Below are 20,866 nucleotides of genomic sequence, written 5' to 3'. Positions count from 1 at the left end.
AGACGAGGAGAGAAACCAACGCGACAGTTGTAAACTAACTTCTCCAGCCTCGAAGGAAGGAAGAACATCACCATCGCAGCAGCCAACCGACCACAGTCAACGTGGTATCAAGGGAAAACACAACTGCGATCTACCATTAACTATCAAAAGGATTGATAAGTCCCTGCTTGCCCTGGAGTCGAACCTAGCTAGAATTAGGTATTGGGAGGTGGGAAGTATAATTTTACTGCAACCCCCTTTGAATGTATCATGTATGGTATTTTATTAGCGTGATTGTAAGTTTGACCTTGTACCTTTCCTTGTACTGTCCTTTATTAGAGTGATTGCAAGTTTGGCCGTGTATTTTCTTGCTAGAGTAAAAACTCTATTACTTTGACTGTAATAAAACCAAACGTCTTTGCATCAAATCAGTGTCCTCTGCATTTTTGTCACACCCCCCCAAATAAATCCAGAGTACAGAACCCAAGGGAGTGGGAGCGATTCGAACCACTCAAGTTGGTCAGAAGGGAACCTGACCCCCTCCTAGAGACCACAAACCCCACTCTTTACAGCTGTGTGGTTGATAATGAAGAGGAAAGTCTGGGCTGCAGGAGGATATCAATCTACTGGTCAGGTAGGCAGAGCAGTGGTAAATGGAACTTAATTCAGGAGTGTGAGGTGATGCACTTTGGCAGAGCTAAGAAAGAAAGGGTATATACATTAAGCGGTAGGCCACTTAATAGTGTAGATGAACAAAGGGATCTTGGAGTGCTTGTCCACAGATCCCTGAAAGTAGCAGGCCAGGTGGATAAGGTGGTTAAGAAGGTATACGGAATGCTTGCCTTTATTGGCCGAGGCACAGAATACAAGAGCAAGGAGGTTATGCTTAAATTGTATAATACATTAGTTCGGCCACAGCTGGAGCCCTGCTTGCAGTTCTGGTCGCCATATTATAGGATGTCATTGCATTAGAGAGGGTGCAGAGGAGATTTACTAGGATGCTGCCTGGAATGGAGAATCTTAGTTATGAGGACAGATTGGATAGGCTGGGTTTGTTCTTATTGGAACAGAGGAGATTGAGAGGAGACCTCATTGAGGTGTACAAAATATTGAGGGGCCTGAACATCATGGATAGTAAGGGCCTATTTCCATTGGTGGAGGGGTCTATTACGAGGGGGCAGTTTTAAGGTGGAAGGTTGAGAGGGGATTTAAGGGGGGGCTTCTTTACACAGAGGGTTGTGGGGATCTGGAACTCGTTGCCTGGAAGAGTGATGGATGCAAAAAACTTCACCACTTTTAAGAGATTGTTGGATGGGCACTTAAAGTGCAGCAACCTGCAGTGTTACAGACCGAGAGCTGGTAATTGGGATTAGACTGGATGACCTTTTGTTGGACGGTGCACATATAACGGCAAGTACTGTAGGGAATAGAATACGGCCAGGGTGATCTCCTGGGCGGGTCGGAGAGGAATTTTCCCATATTTTTTCTCCCTAAATTGGCCTGGGTTTTTAAATCTGGTTTTTGCCTCTCCCAGGAGATCTCATGGCTCTGGTTGGAGTGTAGAATGTTTTCAGTATAAGGGGTGTCACAGTTGTGTGGGGCGGACTGGTTGGGCTGGGTGCTCTTTGCCTTTCCGTCATTGTTCATTGTAACCTTTAGGGCTGCTGACCTGGAGCCATGCGGCTCTTTGTCAGCCGGAGCAGACACGATGGGCTGAAATGGCCTCCTTCTGCGCTGTAAATTTCGATGTTTTTATCAGTGGCGCATTACATTTAAGGCAGGCAAGTGTAAAGTGCTATACACAAGAAAACTGGGTGACACGCATCAATGGTGTTGAAATAGCGTAGGATAAAGCTAAGAGAGATCTAAGCGTATTCGTGAACACGATACAAATGTGATCAATCATTTCAGAGCAGCAACGAATAAAGCCAACAGGATCACAAACTTTTGAGCCAAAATGATAGGATGCAAGTCATAGGAGGTGACGATCATAGTGCTCTAGTCAGAGCACACATTTAATACTGTATCAAGTTCTTGTTGCCAAGAAGTGAGAAAGGTTCAAGCTCTGGAGGGAGTGCAGAACAGAGGCTGATGCCCAGGTGTCAACGAGCAGCAGTAGCAGCAAATAAACTACAAATACAAGTACCAATATTTATAGCAAATGCCAGGATATCAGATCAGGGCCCCCCGCTCCCCTGCCCCTACCCACAACATGTACAATGAGTTTGACATTCTTGGTTTAAATTAAGCAGATAGGATTCATTTTTGGTCTCTTGGGTATGGATTTATGCAAAAACGGAGCATAGAAAAAGCACTTCAAAATTGTAGGAGATAAAGTCTGCTTATAGGTACTGCTGTGAGTCATTCAGAGATAAGACAGTTTACATTTTTTTTAAATGACAGGCTAAGGGCCATGGTGCAGAATACTCATATTAAAAAAAGGACATAAAAAAACCACAAAGCTGTAATTGGGTGAGAACTTCAGGATTTAAAAGCCAAGTCGTAGGAGGGAGAGATGAAGAGTTTCACAGTTTTAAAGATAGAATGCATTTGAGCAAGGAGCATCTATTGCAAGATAGTAAGTAGGGAGGAAGAAGAAACAGTACATAGGACAGCATATTTGCAGCTTAAAAGGAAGGGAAGCAAGTTCAGATAAATAAACCCTCAAATGTTCCAACATTGAAGGCAAACCCTTACCCATCCAAAGTTTCTCTCTCTCTCAAATTAACCAAATCTCACTTCACAGTTATCGATTTGTACTGTTTAATTCTGATGATCCTATAACCGGAAAGATTTACCAGCAGTATATCACGTCATGACATTTTTGTAGGTCACTGAAGTAATTTAACAAATTAAGAAATATTTCAACAATAATGATCCGAATTAAAATTTGAGACACTCAGCAATTGATCGGTTCTGCCTCTAGTATCAGTCATTATCTGCCCAGGAAACTTACCAACAGGCTAATTCTTCTTGTATATTAAAATGGACAACATTTTAAGAACATTCAGTTGGCCATAACTAATCCCACACGTTTCATTTTGGATGATGAGCAATATTCCTGAAGTCTATTCTGGATGATTTTCTATTTTTATTATCCACACCTTTTGCAGGGTTAAGAATTAATAAAAAAATAGCTGACGTGCACATCATTGTAAAAGGAATGCTAGCATCTACTCTAGCAGCAAAAGTAGACAGAAATCTTCAGTTTTTGAACCATTCTATTCACTTCCAGCGAGCCACAAGAATCTGTAACTCTCGCCTGATGTTTACAAGTTCAACTGTCCACCATGACCAACTTCACTTGCACTAATGAAAAAAATCCATGGTAACTTACTCTCCTCTTCATGTGATGGAACCGTTTCTCCAAACCAACAATATTTCTGTGCTGCAGAAACCAGTGCTTCGGGTATTTTTCTCTGTTTGGTGCTGCAGCTTGTCTTTCCATCCTTCTCCCCATCCGCTTTTCTCTATGGCTCAGGAGAAACCTTAAACTAAGCTTCACCAAACTGCGGCAGAAACCAACACGATGAAACCACAGCATGAAAGCTCATCATTTAACACCCATAAGATTTCTAAACAGCACGTTATAGAATAGTACAAGACATGAAGAATGCCTTTAATATAAAACTGTCACAAAGCCCTCACCTCTGCAGAATGCAATGTAACCTCTGAAATGGGAGGGAGAACAGCCAGTTGTCGTGGTGCACATTGGTACCAACGACAAAGGGAAAAAAAGGGATGAGGTCCTACGAAAAGAATTTAAGGAGCTAGGAGCTAAATTAAAAAGTAGGACCTCAAAAGTAGTAATCTCGGGATTGCTACCAGTGCCACGTGCTAGTCAGAGTAGGAATCGCAGGATAGCGCAGATGAATACGTGGCTTGAGCAGTGGTGCAGCAGGGAGGGATTCAAATTCCTGGGGCATTGGAACCGGTTCTGGGGGAGGTGGGACCAGTACAAACCGGACGGTCTGCATCTGGGCAGGACCGGAACCAATGTCCTAGGGGGAGTGTTTGCTAGTGCTGTTGGGGAGGAGTTAAACTAATATGGCAGGGGGATGGGAACCTATGCAGGGAGACAGAGGGAGACAAAAAGGAGCCAAAAGCAAAAGACAGAAAGGAGATGAAGAAAAGTGGAGGGCAGAGAAACCCAATGCAAAGAACAAAAAGGACCACTGTACAGCAAAATTCTAAAAGGAAAAAGGGTGTTAAAAAAACAAGCCTGAAGGCTTTGTGTCTTAATGCAAGGAGTATCCGCAATAAGGTGGATGAATTAACTGTGCAAATAGATGTTAATAAATATGATGTGGTTGGGATTACGGAGACGTGGCTCCAGGATGATCAGGGCTGGGAACTCAACATCCAGGGGTATTCAACATTCAGGAAGGATAGAATAAAAGGAAAAGGAGGTGGGGTAGCATTGCTGGTTAAAGAGGAGATTAATGCAATAGTTCGGAAAGACATTAGCTTGGATGATGTGGAATCTATATGGGTAGAGCTGCAGAACACTAAAGGGCAAAAAACGTTAGTGGGAGTTGTGTACAGACCTCCAAACAGTAGTAGTGATGTTGGGGAGGGCATCAAACAGGAAATTAGGAGTGCATGCAATAAAGGTGCAGCAGTTATAATGGGTGACTTTAATATGCACATAGATTGGGCTAACCAAACTGGAAGCAATACGGTGGAGGAGGATTTCCTGGAGTGCATAAGGGATGGTTTTCTAGACCAATATGTCGAGGAACCAACTAGGGGGAGGCCATCTTAGACTGGGTGTTGTGTAATGAGAGAGGATTAATTAGCAATCTCATTGTGCGAGGCACCTTGGGGAAGAGTGACCATAATATGGTGGAATTCTGCATTAGGATGGAGAATGAAACAGTTAATTCAGAGACCATGGTCCAGAACTTAAAGAAGGGTAACTTTGAAGGTATGAGGCGTGAATTGGCTAAGATAGATTGGCGAATGATACTTAAGGGGTTGACTGTGGATGGGCAATGGCAGACATTTAGAGACCGCATGGATGAATTACAACAATTGTACATTCCTGTCTGGCGTAAAAATAAAAAAGGGAAGGTGGCTCAACCGTGGTTATCTAGGGAAATCAGGGATAGTATTAAAGCCAAGGAAGTGGCATACAAATTGGCCAGAAATAGCAGCGAACCCGGGGACTGGGAGAAATTTAGAACTCAGCAGAGGAGGACAAAGGGTTTGATTAGGGCAGGGAAAATGGAGTACGAGAAGAAGCTTGCAGGGAACATTAAGGCGGATTGCAAAAGTTTCTATAGGTATGTAAAGAGAAAAAGGTTAGTAAAGACAAACGTAGGTCCCCTGCAGTCAGAATCAGGGGAAGTCATAACGGGGAACAAAGAAATGGCAGACCAATTGAACAAGTACTTTGGTTCAGTATTCACTAAGGAGGACACAAACAACCTTCCGGATATAAAAGGGGTCAGAGGGTCTAGTAAGGAGGAGGAACTGAGGGAAATCTTTATTAGTCGGGAAATTGTGTTGGGGAAATTGATGGGATTGAAGGCCGATAAATCCCCAGGGCCTGATGGGCTGCATCCCAGAGTACTTAAGGAGGTGGCCTTGGAAATAGCGGATGCATTGACAGTCATTTTCCAACATTCCATTGACTCTGGATCAGTTCCTATCGAGTGGAGGGTAGCCAATGTAACCCCACTTTTTAAAAAAGGAGGGAGAGAGAAAGCAGGGAATTATAGACCGGTCAGCCTGACCTCAGTAGTGGATAAAATGATGGAATCAATTATTAAGGATGTCATAGCAGCGCATTTGGAAAATGGTGACATGATAGGTCCAAGTCAGCATGGATTTGTGAAAGGGAAATCATGCTTGATAAATCTTCTGGAATTTTTTGAGGATGTTTCCAGTAAAGTGGACAAAGGAGAACCAGTTGATGTGGTATATTTGGACTTTCAGAAGGCTTTCGACAAGGTCCCACACAGGAGATTAATGTGCAAAGTTAGAGCACATAGGATTGGGGGTAGTGTGCTGACGTGGATTGAGAACTGGTTGTCAGACAGGAAGCAAAGAGTAGGAGTAAATGGGTACTTTTCAGAATGGCAGGCAGTGACTAGTGGGGTACCGCAGGGTTCTGTGCTGGGGCCCCAGCTGTTTACATTGTACATGAATGATTTTAACGAGGGGATTAAATGTAGTATCTCCAAATTTGCGGATGACACTAAGTTGGGTGGCAGTGTGAGCTGCGCGGAGGATGCTATGAGGTTGCAGAGTGACTTGGATAGGTTAGGTGAGTGGGCAAATGCGTGGCAGATGAAGTATAATGTGGATAAATGTGAGGTTATCCACTTTGGTGGTAAAAACAGAGAGACAGACTATTATCTGAATGGTGACAGATTAGGAAAAGGGGAGGTGCAACGAGACCTGGGTGTCATGGTACATCAGTCATTGAAGGTTGGCATTCAGGTACAGCAGGCGGTTAAGAAAGCAAATGGCATGTTGGCCTTCATAGCGAGGGGATTTGAGTACAGGGGCAGGGAGGTGTTGCTACAGTTGTACAGGGCCTTGGTGAGGCCACACCTGGAGTATTGTGTACAGTTTTGGTCTCCTAACTTGAGGAAGGACATTCTTGCTATTGAGGGAGTGCAGCGAAGATTCACCAGACTGATTCCCGGGATGGTAGGACTGACCTATCAAGAAAGACTGGATCAACTGGGCTTGTATTCACTGGAGTTCAGAAGAGTGAGAGGGGACCTCATAGAAACGTTTAAAATTCTGACGGGTTTGGACAGGTTGGATGCAGGAAGAATGTTCCCAATGTTGGGGATGTCCAGAACCAGGGGTCACAGTCTAAGGATAAGGGGTAAGCCATTTAGGACCGAGATGAGGAGAAACTTCTTCACCCAGAGAGTGGTGAACCTGTGGAATTCTCTACCACAGAAGTGGAATTCTCTACCACAGAAAGTAGTTGAGGCCAATTCACTAAATATATTCAAAAGGGAGTTAGATGAAGTCCTTACTACTCGGGGGATCAAGGGGTATGGCGAGAAAGCAGGAAGGGGGTACTGAAGTTTCATGTTCAGCCATGAACTCATTGAATGGCGGAGCAGGCTAGAAGGGCTGAATGGCCTGCTCCTGCACCTATTTTCTATGTTTCTATGTTTCTAACCTCGACTCAATAAATCAAAATTTCAAGATATTACAAGTAATTGCACTGACTTACATTGTCCCCATTATGGCATGAAATATTCAACTTTTCAAATCTTAAGCCATTAGAATTCCTGATGCTTTTTAAATAATTTCCCTCCTCACCTTCTTCGAGATTATAGATGTAGTTTGAAATTTCACCAATCTACCTCACACTCTGATATACCTTGCGCTAATAGAATGCAGGAAGAGTTCTTTACTGTTGTATTTGAATCTTGCGCCCCAAGTTTCCACATGATTTGCTCCTGATTTTTAGGAGCAACTGATGTAGAACAGAGTATCTTAGAAATCGGAATTCTCGTCATTTAGTTTGCTCCAGTTCTAGTCAGTTAGAACAGTTTCACTTTGGAACAGAATTTTTTTTCCAAAAGGGGGCGTGTCCGGCCACTTACGCTTGTTTTCAAAGTTTCGTCAGTGAAAACTTACTCCAAACTAACTTAGAATGGAGTAAGTGAAGATTTTTGTACGCTCGAAAAAACCTTGTCTACACTTTAGAAAACCAGGCGTAGGTTACAAATCAGGTGTAGGGAATGGGGGGGGGGGGTTAAAGGGAAGTTAATGGGGGAGAAGGGGAGGGATGGGGGAGATGGGGGAGCGATGGGGGAGAAGGGGGAGGGAGGGGGAGAAGGGGGAGCGATGGGGGAGAAGGGGGAGGCATGGGGAGCGATGGGGGAGGGATGGGGGAGAAGGGAAGAAGGGGGAGGGATGGCGGAGAAGAAGGGGGAGGGGAGAGAAGGGGGAGGGATGGCGGAGAAGGGGATAAAGGGGAGATGGGGGGGAGGAGATGGGGGGAGGAGATGGGGGGGTGGATGGGGGGGAAGGAGATATGGGGGGGGGAAGGAGATATGGGGGGGGAAGGAGATATGGGGGGGGGGAAGGAGATATGGGGGGGGAAGGAGATATGGGGGGGGAGGAGATATGGGGGGGGGGAGATATGGGGGGGGGGAGATATGGGGGGGGGAGATATGGGGGGGGGGGAGATATGGGGGGGGGGAGATATGGGGGGGGGGAGATATGGGGGGGGGGGAGATATGGGGGGGGGGGGAGATATGGGGGGGGGGGGAGATATGGGGGGGGGGGGGAGATATGGGGGGGGGGGAGATATGGGGGGGGGGGGGAGGAGATATGGGGGGGGGGAGGAGATATGGGGGGGGGAGGAGATATGGGGGGGGGAGGAGATATGGGGGGGGAGGAGATATGGGGGGGGGAGGAGATATGGGGGGGGGAGGAGATATGGGGGGGGAGGAGATATGGGGGGGGGAGGCGATATGGGGGGGAAGGGGCGGAAGGAGAAGTGTGGGGGGAAAGGAGAAGTGTGGGGGGAAAGGAGAAGTGTGGGGGGAAAGGAGAAGTGTGGGGGGAAAGGAGAAGTGTGGGGGGAAAGGAGAAGTGTGGGGGGAAAGGAGAAGTGTGGGGGGAAAGGAGAGGGGGAAAGGAGAAGTGTGGGGGAAAGGAGAAGTGTGGGGGAAAGGAGAAGTGTGGGGGAAAGGAGAAGGGGGAGGGACGGGCGAGAAGGGGGAGGGACGGGCGAGAAGGGGGAGGGACGGGCGAGAAGGGGAGGGACGGGCGAGAAGGGGGAGGGACGGGCGAGAAGGGGGAGGGACGGGCGAGAAGGGGGAGGGACGGGCGAGAAGGGGGAGGGACGGGCGAGAAGGGGGAGGGACGGGCGAGAAGGGGGAGGGACGGGCGAGAAGGGGGAGGGACGGGCGAGAAGGGGGAGGGAGGCGAGAAGGGGGAGGGACGGGCGAGAAGGGGGAGGGGACGGGCGAGAAGGGGGAGGGACGGGCGAGAAGGGGGAGGGACGGGCGAGAAGGGGGAGGGACGGGCGAGAAGGGGAGGGACGGGGACGGGGCGAGAAGGGGGAGGGACGGGCGAGAAGGGGAGGGACGGGCGAGAAGGGGGAGGGACGGGCGAGAAGGGGGAGGGACGGGCGAGAAGGGGGAGGGACGGGCGAGAAGGGGGAGGGACGGGCGAGAAGGGGGAGGGACGGGCGAGAAGGGGGAGGGACGGGCGAGAAGGGGGAGGGACGGGCGAGAAGGGGGGAGGGACGGGGCGAGAAGGGGGAGGGACGGGCGAGAAGGGGGGAGGGACGGGCGGAGAAGGGGGGAGGGACGGGCGAGAAGGGAGGACGGGCGAGAAGGGGAGGGACGGGCGAGAAGGGGGAGGGACGGGCGAGAAGGGGGAGGGACGGGCGAGAAGGGGGAGGGACGGGCGAGAAGGGGGAGGGACGGGCGAGAAGGGGGAGGGACGGGCGAGAAGGGGGAGGGACGGGCGAGAAGGGGGAGGGACGGGCGAGAAGGGGGAGGGACGGGCGAGAAGGGGGAGGGACGGGCGAGAAGGGGGAGGGACGGGCGAGAGAGGGACGGGAGGGACGGGGAGAAGGGGGAGGGACGGGGGAGAAGGGGGAGGGACGGGGGAGAAGGGGAGGGACGGGGGAGAAGGGGAGGGACGGGGAGAAGGGGGAGGGAGAAGGGGGAGGGACGGGGAGAAGGGAAGAAGGGGGGAGGGATGGGGGAGAAGGGGATAAAGGGGAGATGGGGGGGGAGGAAGGAGATGGGGCGGGAGGAAGGAGATGGGGGGGGAGGAAGGAGATGGGGGAGGAAGGAGATGGGGGGGGGAAGGAGATGGGGGGGGGAAGGAGATGGGGGGGGGGAAGGAGATGGGGGGGGGGGAAGGAGATGGGGGGGGGGAAGGAGATGGGGGGGGGAAGGAGATGGGGGGGGGGAAGGAGATGGGGGGGGGGAAGGAGATGGGGGGGAAGGAGATGGGGGGGGGGGAAGGAGATGGAGGGGGGAAGGACATAGGGGGGAGAAGGACATAGGGGGGGAGAAGGACATAGGGGGGGAGAAGGACATGGGGGGGGGGGAGAAGGACATGGGGGGGGGAGAAGGACATGGGGGGGGGAGAAGGAGATGGGGGGGGGGAGAAGGAGATTGGGGGGGGGAAGGAGATTGGGGGGGGGAAGGAGATTGGGGGGGGGAAGGAGATGGGGGGGGAAGGAGATGGGGGAGGAAGGACATGGGGAGGAAGGACATGGGGAGGAAGGACATGGGGAGGAAGGACATGGGGAGGAAGGACATGGGGAGGAAGGACATGGGGAGGAAGGACATGGGGAGGAAGGACATGGGGAGGAAGGACATGGGGAGGAAGGACATGGGGAGGAAGGACATGGGGAGGAAGGACATGGGGAGGAAGGACATGGGGAGGAAGGACATGGGGAGGAAGGACATGGGGAGGAAGGACATGGGGAGGAAGGACATGGGGAGGAAGGACATGGGGAGGAAGGACATGGGGGGGGAAGAAGGAGATGGGGGGGGGAAGAAGGAGATGGTGGGGGGAAGAAGGAGATGGGGGGGGAAGGAGATGGGGGGGGGAAGGAGATGGGGGGGGGAAGGAGATGGGGGGGGGGAAGGAGATGGGGGGGGGAAGGAGATGGGGGGAGGGAAGGAGATGGGGGGAGGGAAGGAGATGGGGGGAGGGAAGGAGATGGGGGGGGGGAAGAAGGAGATGGTGGGGGGAAGAAGGAGATGGGGGGGGAAGGAGATGGGGGGGGGAAGGAGATGGGGGGGGGAAGGAGATGGGGGGGGGGAAGGAGATGGGGGGGGGAAGGAGATGGGGGGGGGAAGGAGATGGGGGGGGGAAGGAGATGGGGGGGGGAAGGAGATGGGGGGAGGGAAGGAGATGGGGGGAGGGAAGGAGATGGGGGGAGGGAAGGAGATGGGGGGAGGGAAGGAGATGGGGGGAGGGAAGGAGATGGGGGGAGGGAAGGAGATGGGGGGAGGGAAGGAGATGGGGGGAGGGAAGGAGATGGGGGGAGGGAAGGAGATGGGGGGAGGGAAGGAGATGGGGGGAGGGAAGGAGATGGGGGGAGGGAAGGAGATGGGGGGAGGGAAGGAGATGGGGGGAGGGAAGGAGATGGGGGGAGGGAAGGAGATGGGGGGAGGGAAGGAGATGGGGGGAGGGAAGGAGATGGGGGGAGGGAAGGAGATGGGGGAGGGAAGGAGATGGGGGGAGGGAAGGAGATGGGGGAGGGAAGGAGATGGGGGGAGGGAAGGAGATGGGGGGGGGAAAGGAGATGGAGGGGGGAAAAGGAGAAGGGGGGGCAGGAAGGCGATATGGGGGGGGGAAGGTGATATGGGGGGGGAAAGTGATATGGGGGGGGAAAGCGATATGGGGGGGAAGGCGATATGGGGGGGGGGGGGAAGGTGATATGGGGGGGGGGAGGCGATATGGGGGGGGGGGAGGCGAGATGGGGGGGGGGAAGGCGATATGGGGGGTGGGGAGGCGATATGGGGGGGGGAGGCGATATGGGGGGGGGGGAGGCGATATGGGGGGGGGGAGGAAGGAGAAATGGGGGGGAGGAAGGAGAAGTGGGGGGGAGGAAGGAAAAGTGGGGGGGAGGAAGGAAAAGTGGGGGGGAGGAAGGAAAAGTGGGGGGGAGGAAAGGAGAAGGGGGAGGGAGGCTAAACGGGCCGGGCCCCAGACTTCGGGCCGGGCCTGTCCCCAGCACCAGATTTACAGGTAGGTGGCATTGGGTCGGGGGGCTGGTGGGAGGGAGGTCGGTTCGGTTCGGGTCGGGTCGGGGGAAGGGAGGGAGAGGGAGGTCAGGTCGGGGGGAGGGAGGTCAGGTCGGATCCAGTCCGGGGGCAGGGGGGAGGGGGGACGGGGAGAGTCGGGTCGGATCGGGTCCAGTCCGGGGGCGGGGGGGAAGCGGAGGTCAGGTCGGTGTCGGGTCCGGTCTGGAGGCAGGAAGCTTGGAGTCGAGTCGGGTCGGGAGGAAGCAGGAGGTGGCCGTGGGAGGAGCCTTATTCACGGAGCCCCAGTGAGGCCATTCGGCCAGGGCTAGGGGCTGCGTGCTTCGGCCCCTCCCACACAGTTTTGGGCCCCTGGAGCTACTGCACGTGCGCGCCCACTGTAGCGCAGGGACCTGGCTCCGCCCCCTACAGCTCCTGCTGCGCTGCGCCGAGGGCCAGAGGACCTGCAGGGAGCTGGAGAATCTGGAGGGTTTTTTTAGGCGCACTTTGTGGCGCGAAAAACGGGCGTCCAGGTCGTGACTGCGCCGTTCTAGGCGCGGCTCGAAACTTGGGCCCATAAAGCTGTGCTGATTTCTACTTTCCTCTTTGCCGCTTTGATTGACTTTTATAGGAACAGGTGTATGCCATTCAGTCTCTCAAGTCTGTTCCGCCATTCAATTAGATCATGACCGATCTGTACCTTAACTCCATCTACCATCCTTGGTTCTATAACCCTCAGTACCGTTGCATACAAAAATCTTAGCAATCTCAGTATTGACGTTTTCAATTGACCCCCAGCCGCAACAGCTTTTTGAGGAGAGAGTTCCTGATCTTCCTTTGTGTGAAGTGCTTCCTGACATCAACCCTTAATGGCCGAGCTCTAATTTTAAGGTTATGCCCCCTTGTTCTGGATTCTCTCACCAGAGGAAATAGTTTCTCTGCATCTACCCTATCAACTCCTTTGATCATCTTAAACACCTCGATGTGATCCCTCCTTAATCATCTATATTCAAGGCAGTACAAGCTTAGTCTATGCAGCCTGCCTTCATAATTTAACTGTTTTAGCCCCAGTATCATTCAGGCGAATCTGCACTGCACCTCTCCAAGCCCAATATTTGCTTTGTGAGGTGCCGTTCCCACAACTGGACACAATACTCCAGATGGGGAGCGGGCAGGGAAGTGGAGCTGAGTCCATGGTTGGATCAGCCATGATCTTATTGAATGGCGGAGCAGGCTTGAGATGCCAGGTTGCCTCCTCCTACTTCTTATGTTCTTATGTTCTCACCAGAGCTCTGTACAGCTGGATCAGCATTTCCACCCCTTTGTATTCTAGCCCTTGAGATAAAGGCCAACATTCTGTTCACCATTTTCATTATTTTTTGTACCAGTCCACGAGCTTTTAGTGATTTCTGCACTTGGATTCCTAAATCTCCCAGCTCATCCACAGTTCCTAGCTTCTTGCCATTTAGAAAATATTCTGAGCCATGTTTCTTGGGTCCAAAGTGGATGACCGCACACTTCCCCACATTGAACTGCATCTGCCACAGTTTTGCCCACTCACTGAATCTATCAGTGTCCCTTTACAACTTGCTGCTCTTATCAACACTTATGTTCCACCTAACTTAGCATCATCAGCAAACTTAGATGTACAGCTCCCTTAGCTGAGGCCCCAGTACAGATCCCTGGGGGACACCACTAGTCACATTCTACATTATTTTGTGCAAGTTCTGCTATTTTCCCCAGTGGTTTCCCTTACCATTCTCCCTACAGGCATTAGAGTTTGTTTTTCCTATTTGTTTCTCTTCATGCTGTCTTAATTCATTTAGAGTCACATTTCTTTATTCAACACTTAATAATCCTTGGCATCCACTCAACCGACACAGAGTAGAATGTCATTCAAGATGTTGTTCCATTTGTCCTCAAGTGAAGTTTTCTTCAATGTAACCAGTCAATTTGTTTAATCTGGAGTGGGACTCGAACCCACAACCTTCTGACCCAGAGGCAAGAATGCTACTACTGAGCTACCACTGACACTAGACAAACTTGCAAGATTTCCCCTACCCTTTGTGTGAAGAAGTGCTTCCTGACATCACCCCAGAACTGGTCAGCTTTAATTTTAAGGTTATGCCCCTTTGTTCTTGATTCCCACACCAGAGGAAATAATTTTGCTCTACCATATCAACTTGGTCAGAGGACCCATTAATTTTCTGTACTCAAGGAAATACAAGCCTAGTCAGCAACCTCATAATTTAACCTCTTTATTCCAAGTATCATTCAGGTGAATCTGCACTGCACCCCTTCCAAGGACAATATATCCTTCCTGAGGTGCGGAGCAGAGAATTTTTAAAAAATGTATTCGTTCGTGGGATATGGGCGTCGCGGGGAAGCCCAGCATTTATTGCCCATCCCTAATTGCCACTTGAGAAGGTGGTAGTGAGCCGCCATCTTGAACCCTGCAGTCCGTGTGGTGAAGGTGCTCCCACAGTGCTGTTAGGGAAGGAGTTCCAAGGTTTTGACCCAGCGACGATGAAGGAACAGCAATACATTTCCAAGTCAGGATGGTGTGCGACTTGGAGGGGAACGTGGAGGTGGTGGTGTTCCCATGCGCCTGCTGCCCTTGTCCTTCTAGGTGGCAGAGGTCCCGGGTTTGGGAGATGTTGCCGAAGGGGCCTTGGTGAGTTGCTGCAGTGCATCTTGTAAATGGTATACACTACAGGCACTGTGCGCCGGTGGTGGAGGGAGTGAATGTTTAAGGTGATGGATGGGGTGCCAATCAAGTGGGCTGCTTTGTCCTGAACTGAATACAGTACTCCAGATGGGGTCTAACCATAAATTCTACCCCTTTATATCCCAGCCCCCTTGAGATAAGGTCAACTATCCTTTAGCCTTTCAAATTATTTTTTGTGCCTATCCACTAGCTTTTAAACAAAACTCTACTCTCGGGTTTAATTCTCTGCAAAAACTTGGCAATTCTCGAATACATTTCCCCTGAAAATTTGCAATATAGTTGGTGTCCTTTTTCTTCCAATCACTTCAACCATTGATTTAATTATTTTTAAGTGATTAAAATAATCATACTTGATCCAACATTTGCATTTATATGGAGCATCACAGAACAGATTGTCGGTTCAAGATAATTAGGAAAGAGGGAGTAAGGATATTATAGGATCATCTGAAATGTGCTTATCTGAATTCAAGGAGTATAAGGAATAAAATAGGCAAGCAAGAAGTGCTGGTACACAGGGAGGAAATAGATGTTGTAGAAGTGACTGAAATCTATTTGAAAGCAAATCACAATTGGGGAGTTAACTTGCAGGGTGGTGGGTGTTTTAAAAAGGACCAGGAAGGGAAGGCAGCAGGTAGGGCAGCTTTACTTGTTAGGTAAAGGCTATTTACAATGGAATTGAATGCTCAAAGTGGTACTGAGTCTCTGGATAGAATTAAGAGACAGTAAGGGGAAAAAGTTAGCAATATGCTACAGGCCACAGTATAATCAAAGGGAGGCTGATGCAGTTTTGTGGGAGACAATAAGACAGACGAGAGACACGACTTCAGTAATAACCCTGTGGGATTTCAATTTTCCTCATATTGTCTGAAGCTCACAAAAAGGGAGAGTCTGCGTGAGTGCAGGAGTTTATTGAAATTGTGAGGGACTCGTTTCTAAATCTGCACATTAAGGAACCTACAAGGGGTAATGCGATATTGGAATTAGTTCCTGCAATTGAGGGGGCCGGCAGGGGAACGCGGTGAGAGTAGAATTCAGCGAACGTTTCAGATCTAGTGACGATAATGTTCCGACATTCAGGATAGAACACAAAAGGATGGCAATTAAAAGCTAAATTTTAAACAAGCTGATTTAATGGTATGAGCGAACGCATGGAAGATCTGTAAAGATAGATTGAGGAATGCCAGGTAACTAATGAGGGCAGCAAGGAAAATATAGCTAGAAACATTGAAGAGTATGTCCAGATTAAAGTAAGAGGGGTGGGAACACTAAAAATTACAATGGAGAGCTGGTGTCCAAAAAGGAAAAATTGCTTCGGTTCTTAACCCACTATTTTTCATCAGTATGCACAAAACATAAGAACATGAGAACATAAGAAATAGGAGCAGGAGTAGGCCATTTGGCCCCTCAAGCCTGCTCCGCCATTCAATAAGATCATGGCTGATCTGGCCATGGACTCAGCTCCACTTCCCTGCCATAACGTTTTACTCCCTTATCGCTCAAAAATCTCCGCCTTAAATATATTCAATGACCCAGCCTCCACAGCTCTCTGGGACAGAGAATTCCATAGATTTACAACCCTCATAAGAAATTTCTCCTCATCTCAGTTTTAAATGGGCGGCCCCTTATTCTAAGACTATGTCCCCTAGTTTTAGTTTCCCCTATGAGTGGAAATATCCTCTCTGCATCCACCTCATCAAGCCCCCTCATTATCTTAATGTGTTTCAATAAGATCACCTCTTATTCTTCTGAACGCCAATGTGTATAGGCTCAACCTACTCAATCTATCTTCATAACTCAACCCCCTCAACTCCGGAATCAACCTCGCGAACCTTCTCTGAACAGCCTCCAATGCAAGTATATACGGAGACCAAAACTGTAGGCAGTACTCTAGGTGCGGCCTCACCAATACCCTGTACAGTTATAGCAGGACTTCTCTGCTTTTATACTCTATCCCCCTTGCAATAAAGACCAACATACCATTTGCCTTCCTGATTACTTGCTGTAACTGTATACTAACTGTGTTTCACGCACAAGGACCCCCAGGTCCCTCTGTATTGCAGCACTTGGCAATTTTTCTCCATTTAAATTAAAATTTGCTTTTCTATTATTTCTGCCAAAGTGGATAACCTCACATTTGCCATCTGCCAACTTTGTGCCCACTCACTTAGCCTGTCTGTATCCCTTTGCAGATTTTGTGTGTCCTCCTCACAATTTGCTTTCCCACCCATCTTTGTATCATCAGCAAACTTGGTTACATTACACTCGGTCCCTTCATCCAAGTCGTTAATATAGATTGTAAATAGTTGAGGACCCAGCACCGATCCCTGCAGCATCCCACTAGTCACTGTTTGCCAACCGGAAAATGACCCATTTTTCCCCGATTCTGTTTTCTATTAGTTAGCCAATCCTCTATACATGCTAATATATTACCCCCAACCCCGTGAGCTTTTATCTTGCGCAGTAACCTTTTATGTGGCACCTTATCGAATGCCTTTTGGAAATCCAAATACACCACATCCACTGGTTCCTCCTTATCCACCCTGTTCGTTACATCCTCAAAGAACTCCAGCAAATTTGTCAAACATGATTTCCCTTTCATAAAACCATGCTGACTCTGCTTGATGAATCATGCTATTCCAAATGTCCCTCTACTGCTTCCTTAATAATGGACTTATGGACACATTTGGTGGTGCAATTTAAAGATAAATGTAGACTCAAAAACATGAAAATCACAGGATAGGACATATTGGCGAGGTTGCTGAAACTCACAATTAGATAATGCTCGTGGCTCTGAAGGAATTGGCTCAATTGATTGCAAATCTTTTTCAGAGCTCAGTGGACTCGGGCCAAATCCCAGAGGATTGGAAAATAGAAAATACGACTCCCATCTTCAAATAAATAGGACATGCAATGTGTTACATAAATGTATGTTCCTTCTGTCTGTCTCTTCAATAATTCATGAAAATCCATGCAGCACATTACCATCACTCTTCAACATGATTTATGCACAAGTGATAAACCAGCTTCCATTTTCTGCCTGTATTTCTTGGTTCCTGGAATAATTATTTCTATATAAAATAGCCATGATACAGGTCTCAAACAGCAGGACTTCAGCTGACTTTTGCATCTTCCACTTCAAATGATATATTTCCAAAGTGTGGGTTTCTAAGAATTGTTGAATTGGGAGGTCAAAATTTGGAGCAAAACTTGGAAGAAGCTTTTTTTTTTTACAGAGAGCCCTACAGCTTCTCGCCATTGCACCTCATGTATATTTGCTTGATGTATTACCAGCAAGTTTTATTTAGCCATCCAGTGAATGGATGCATACAAGAAAAAAAACCTTGAGCCAATATACTTACACAGCCAAACAAGAGGCTCATACAGATCTATATCGCACCTAACCTTGCACAGCTCAGTAAGCTTATCCTAGAATAGTGTGCGGTTCTATTTGTGTCAGCTGTGGCTCAGTGAGTAGCACTCTTGCCTCGGGGTCAGAAGGTTGTGGGTTCAAGTCCCACTCCAAAGACTTGAGCACAAAAAAAAAATCTAGGCTCACACTCCAGTGCAGTACTGAAGGTGCGTTGCACTGTCGGAGGTACAGTTTCTCGGATGAGACGTTAAAACAAGGACCCATCTGCTCTCTCAAGTGAACGTAAAAGATCCCATGGCATTATTTCTTATAAGAGCAGGAAATTATCCCTGGTGTCCTGGCCAATATTTATCCCTCCATCAACATAATGAAAACAGATTATCGGATCATTATCACGCTGCTGTTTGTGGGAGCTTGCTGTGCGCAACTTGGCTGCCACATTACAACAGTGACTACACTTCAAAAGTACTTCATTGGCTGCAAAGCGCTTCGAGACGTCCGGTGTTGTGAAAGGCGCTATATAAAGCCAAGTCTTTCTTTTTTTCCCACAACGAACCTAAGATATGCAAGAAACCTCGGGGCAGAAATTGCCCACCGCCCAAAATGAGTTGCACCTATTGGCCCCAAGTTTCCACACGCGGCAAAACAGGCGCCCCTCCGAGCTGGGCGCCCGTTTTTCGCGCCGAAAACGGCGCCTGAAAAAAAAAAACGCGCTATTCTCGAGCACTTTGCAGCTGGATGTCAGCTTGGTGCAGCGCCCAGGGGGCGGAGCCTACCACTCGCGCTGATTTTGTAAGTAGGAGGGGGCAGGTACCATTTAAATGAGTTTTTTTCGTGCCGGCAACCCTGCGCGTGCGCATTGGAGTGTTCGCGCACGCGCAGTGTGAAGGAAACATTGGCACTCAGCCATTTTTGTAGTTCTTTGTAGCTGTTTAATTTTTAAAATTTTTTAATAAAACCACATTGCCCTTCCATGATCAGCACTGAGGCTTCTTGCAGCAGTGAGAAGGCTGCAGGAAGCCTCAGAAGTTGAGGCAGCCGTTTCCCGACGGGCCCGACCGACGGCAGGGAATGGCTGCCTCCTCACTGCCTCCTCCCCCCTCTGCCGTCGGGAACGGCTGCCTCCTCCCCCCTCTGCCGTCAGGAACGGCTGCCTCCTCACTGCCTCCTCACCCCCCTGCCGTCGTGAACGGCTGTCTCAACTTGAGGCTTCCTGCAGCCTTCTCCCTGCCTGAAGCACTTTCACAGGTAGGAACATGGTTTATTTAATCTTTTCTTTGCTTATAAATTTTTATTCAGGTTGGAATTATTTGTATTATATATGTATAAGTATAACTAAGGATTTATTGAAGAATGTAATGACTTCCCTTCTCCCCCCCTCCCCCAACCTAGTTCCGGACGCCTAATTTGTAACCTGCGCCTGATTTTTTTCATGTGTCGACAAGGTTTTTTCAGGCCTACAAAAATCTTCACTTGCTCCATTCTAAGTTAGTTTGGAGTACGTTTTCACTGTGGAAACTTTCAAATCAGGCGTCAGTGGTCGGACACGCCCCCTTTTGAAAAAAAAATTCTGTTCAAAAGTGAAACTGTTCTACATGACGAGAAGTGCAGAAAACTTAAATGTGGAGAATTGCGATTTCTAAGATACTCCGTTCTCCACCAGTTGCTCCGAAAAATTAGGAGCAAATCATGTGGAAACTTGGGGCCATAGTTTCTGATGTGTTCCGTCTGCCCCAATGCATGGGGAGGCCAATCAGGAGAAAGTTAGCATTTGGTGTTTTTTTTTTTGAAGTGGGGCGGAAGTGAGGGTGGGTCGGAGCAGCCGACGCTCGAAGACATCAGCGCCGCGCTGATGACATCATCGCTCTGGCACGTCACAACGTCCCTCCCCTTCAGTTAAGGGGGGGGGGGGGGGCGCTACGAATTCTGCAGCCACTTCAGCCACTGGGCCATCAGGGAGAGCTTCAGCCGGGCCAGCGGCCTGGCACCCAAGAAGAGGTACCAGGCGGCCTGTTGGTAGCCCGGTCGAACCCGCGGGCAGAATTGTTGGCCTGACATGGCAGTCGGCTGACAAAAAAAAAAAGTACGATGGAGTCACCGGCAGCGCCACCTTCCCCTTAAGGGCGGCCACCCCACCAAGCCACTGAAAGGGTACAGACAGCAAAAACCGTCAGTGGCACCTACTGGTGGGGCCACTCCCATGGGGCAATGTTTGAAAGGGACAATTTTGGGAAAGGGTCGTCGACGGTCGTTAAGGGGCTGGCGCGTGCATGCCGCAGCAGGAAAACAGCAGACCCCGACACCACTCCAAAACTGAGGAAGGGCAATTTCTAAAATGGAGGCCCGTTCACGGAGACTCGGCGGCCAGTCTGCACCCACACGTGGCCTTATAGAAAGGGGCAATTTCGACCCCATAAATTATGTGCAGCACATCATTTGTGCTTCCAAGACGTGTTTAAAAACCACTGCGCTTTAAGACTTACAAAAGCTATAATCAGACAACGCATTGCCACATTATTTAAAATTAATTTATTCCATGGAAAGCAACTCTTAAAGCCCAGACCGGATGACCTATCAATAAATGTACTACTTTGGTACAGCAATGAGGCGTATAGCAGGTTCAATACAAGGGGGTCTGTGCTGCAGGCCAACCTTACACATTGTGACATTAGTTAGTTTCAGCATTCCTGGGATAAGGGAGAGATTGAGACCGCCACACAAGCTGGATGTATTGGTATGTGGACACCAAGTGAAGGCCGAATTGGACTCACTTGCAATGGTCTCCAAGGCCAAATATCCCAATACTCACCATTCTGACTCTCAAAGAAACGGTACTTGGGCAAAAACATGGAGGTTGCAGCGTCACATGAAACCACACAAATACAGGTTGCTGCCTTTAGAAAAGCAGCAGTAAGGGGAAAAACTTGGAGAAACGTTAGCTGCAGACCCCTTGCTGCAATGTGTGCACGATTTATCATAATTCATGAATGCATTAGCCAAATACTGCAGCATTGCGCATACACATCATATATTTAGCGACCGTTGTTTTAAGTTGAGGGCTCACTGAAAGAATTGGTTAATAGATTA

At 49.4% G+C, this 20,866-nt stretch overlaps 1 protein-coding gene across 5 annotated transcripts in view; it reads right to left on the bottom strand.

Annotated features, from left to right (window-relative positions):
* The window catches only part of atrn (attractin), a 418,894-nt gene that overhangs the window by 127,175 nt on the left and 270,853 nt on the right, over positions 1-20,866 (bottom strand). The window contains exon 27 of one of the 5 annotated variants that reach the window (XM_070866814.1): positions 3,324-3,488. The exons of the other annotated variants lie outside the window; for them this stretch is intronic. Coding sequence (XP_070722915.1) covers positions 3,474-3,488 — 15 coding nt within the window. The 3' untranslated portion in view covers positions 3,324-3,473. Of the gene's footprint in view, positions 1-3,323; positions 3,489-20,866 lie in introns of those variants that run through there. 5 annotated transcript variants of the gene reach the window in all.

Source organism: Pristiophorus japonicus, chromosome 2, assembly GCF_044704955.1.
Source record: "Pristiophorus japonicus isolate sPriJap1 chromosome 2, sPriJap1.hap1, whole genome shotgun sequence".
Lineage (NCBI taxonomy): Eukaryota > Metazoa > Chordata > Chondrichthyes > Pristiophoridae > Pristiophorus > Pristiophorus japonicus.
Note: the sequence above shows the minus strand (reverse complement) of the source record. Positions and strands in the feature narration are given on the sequence as shown.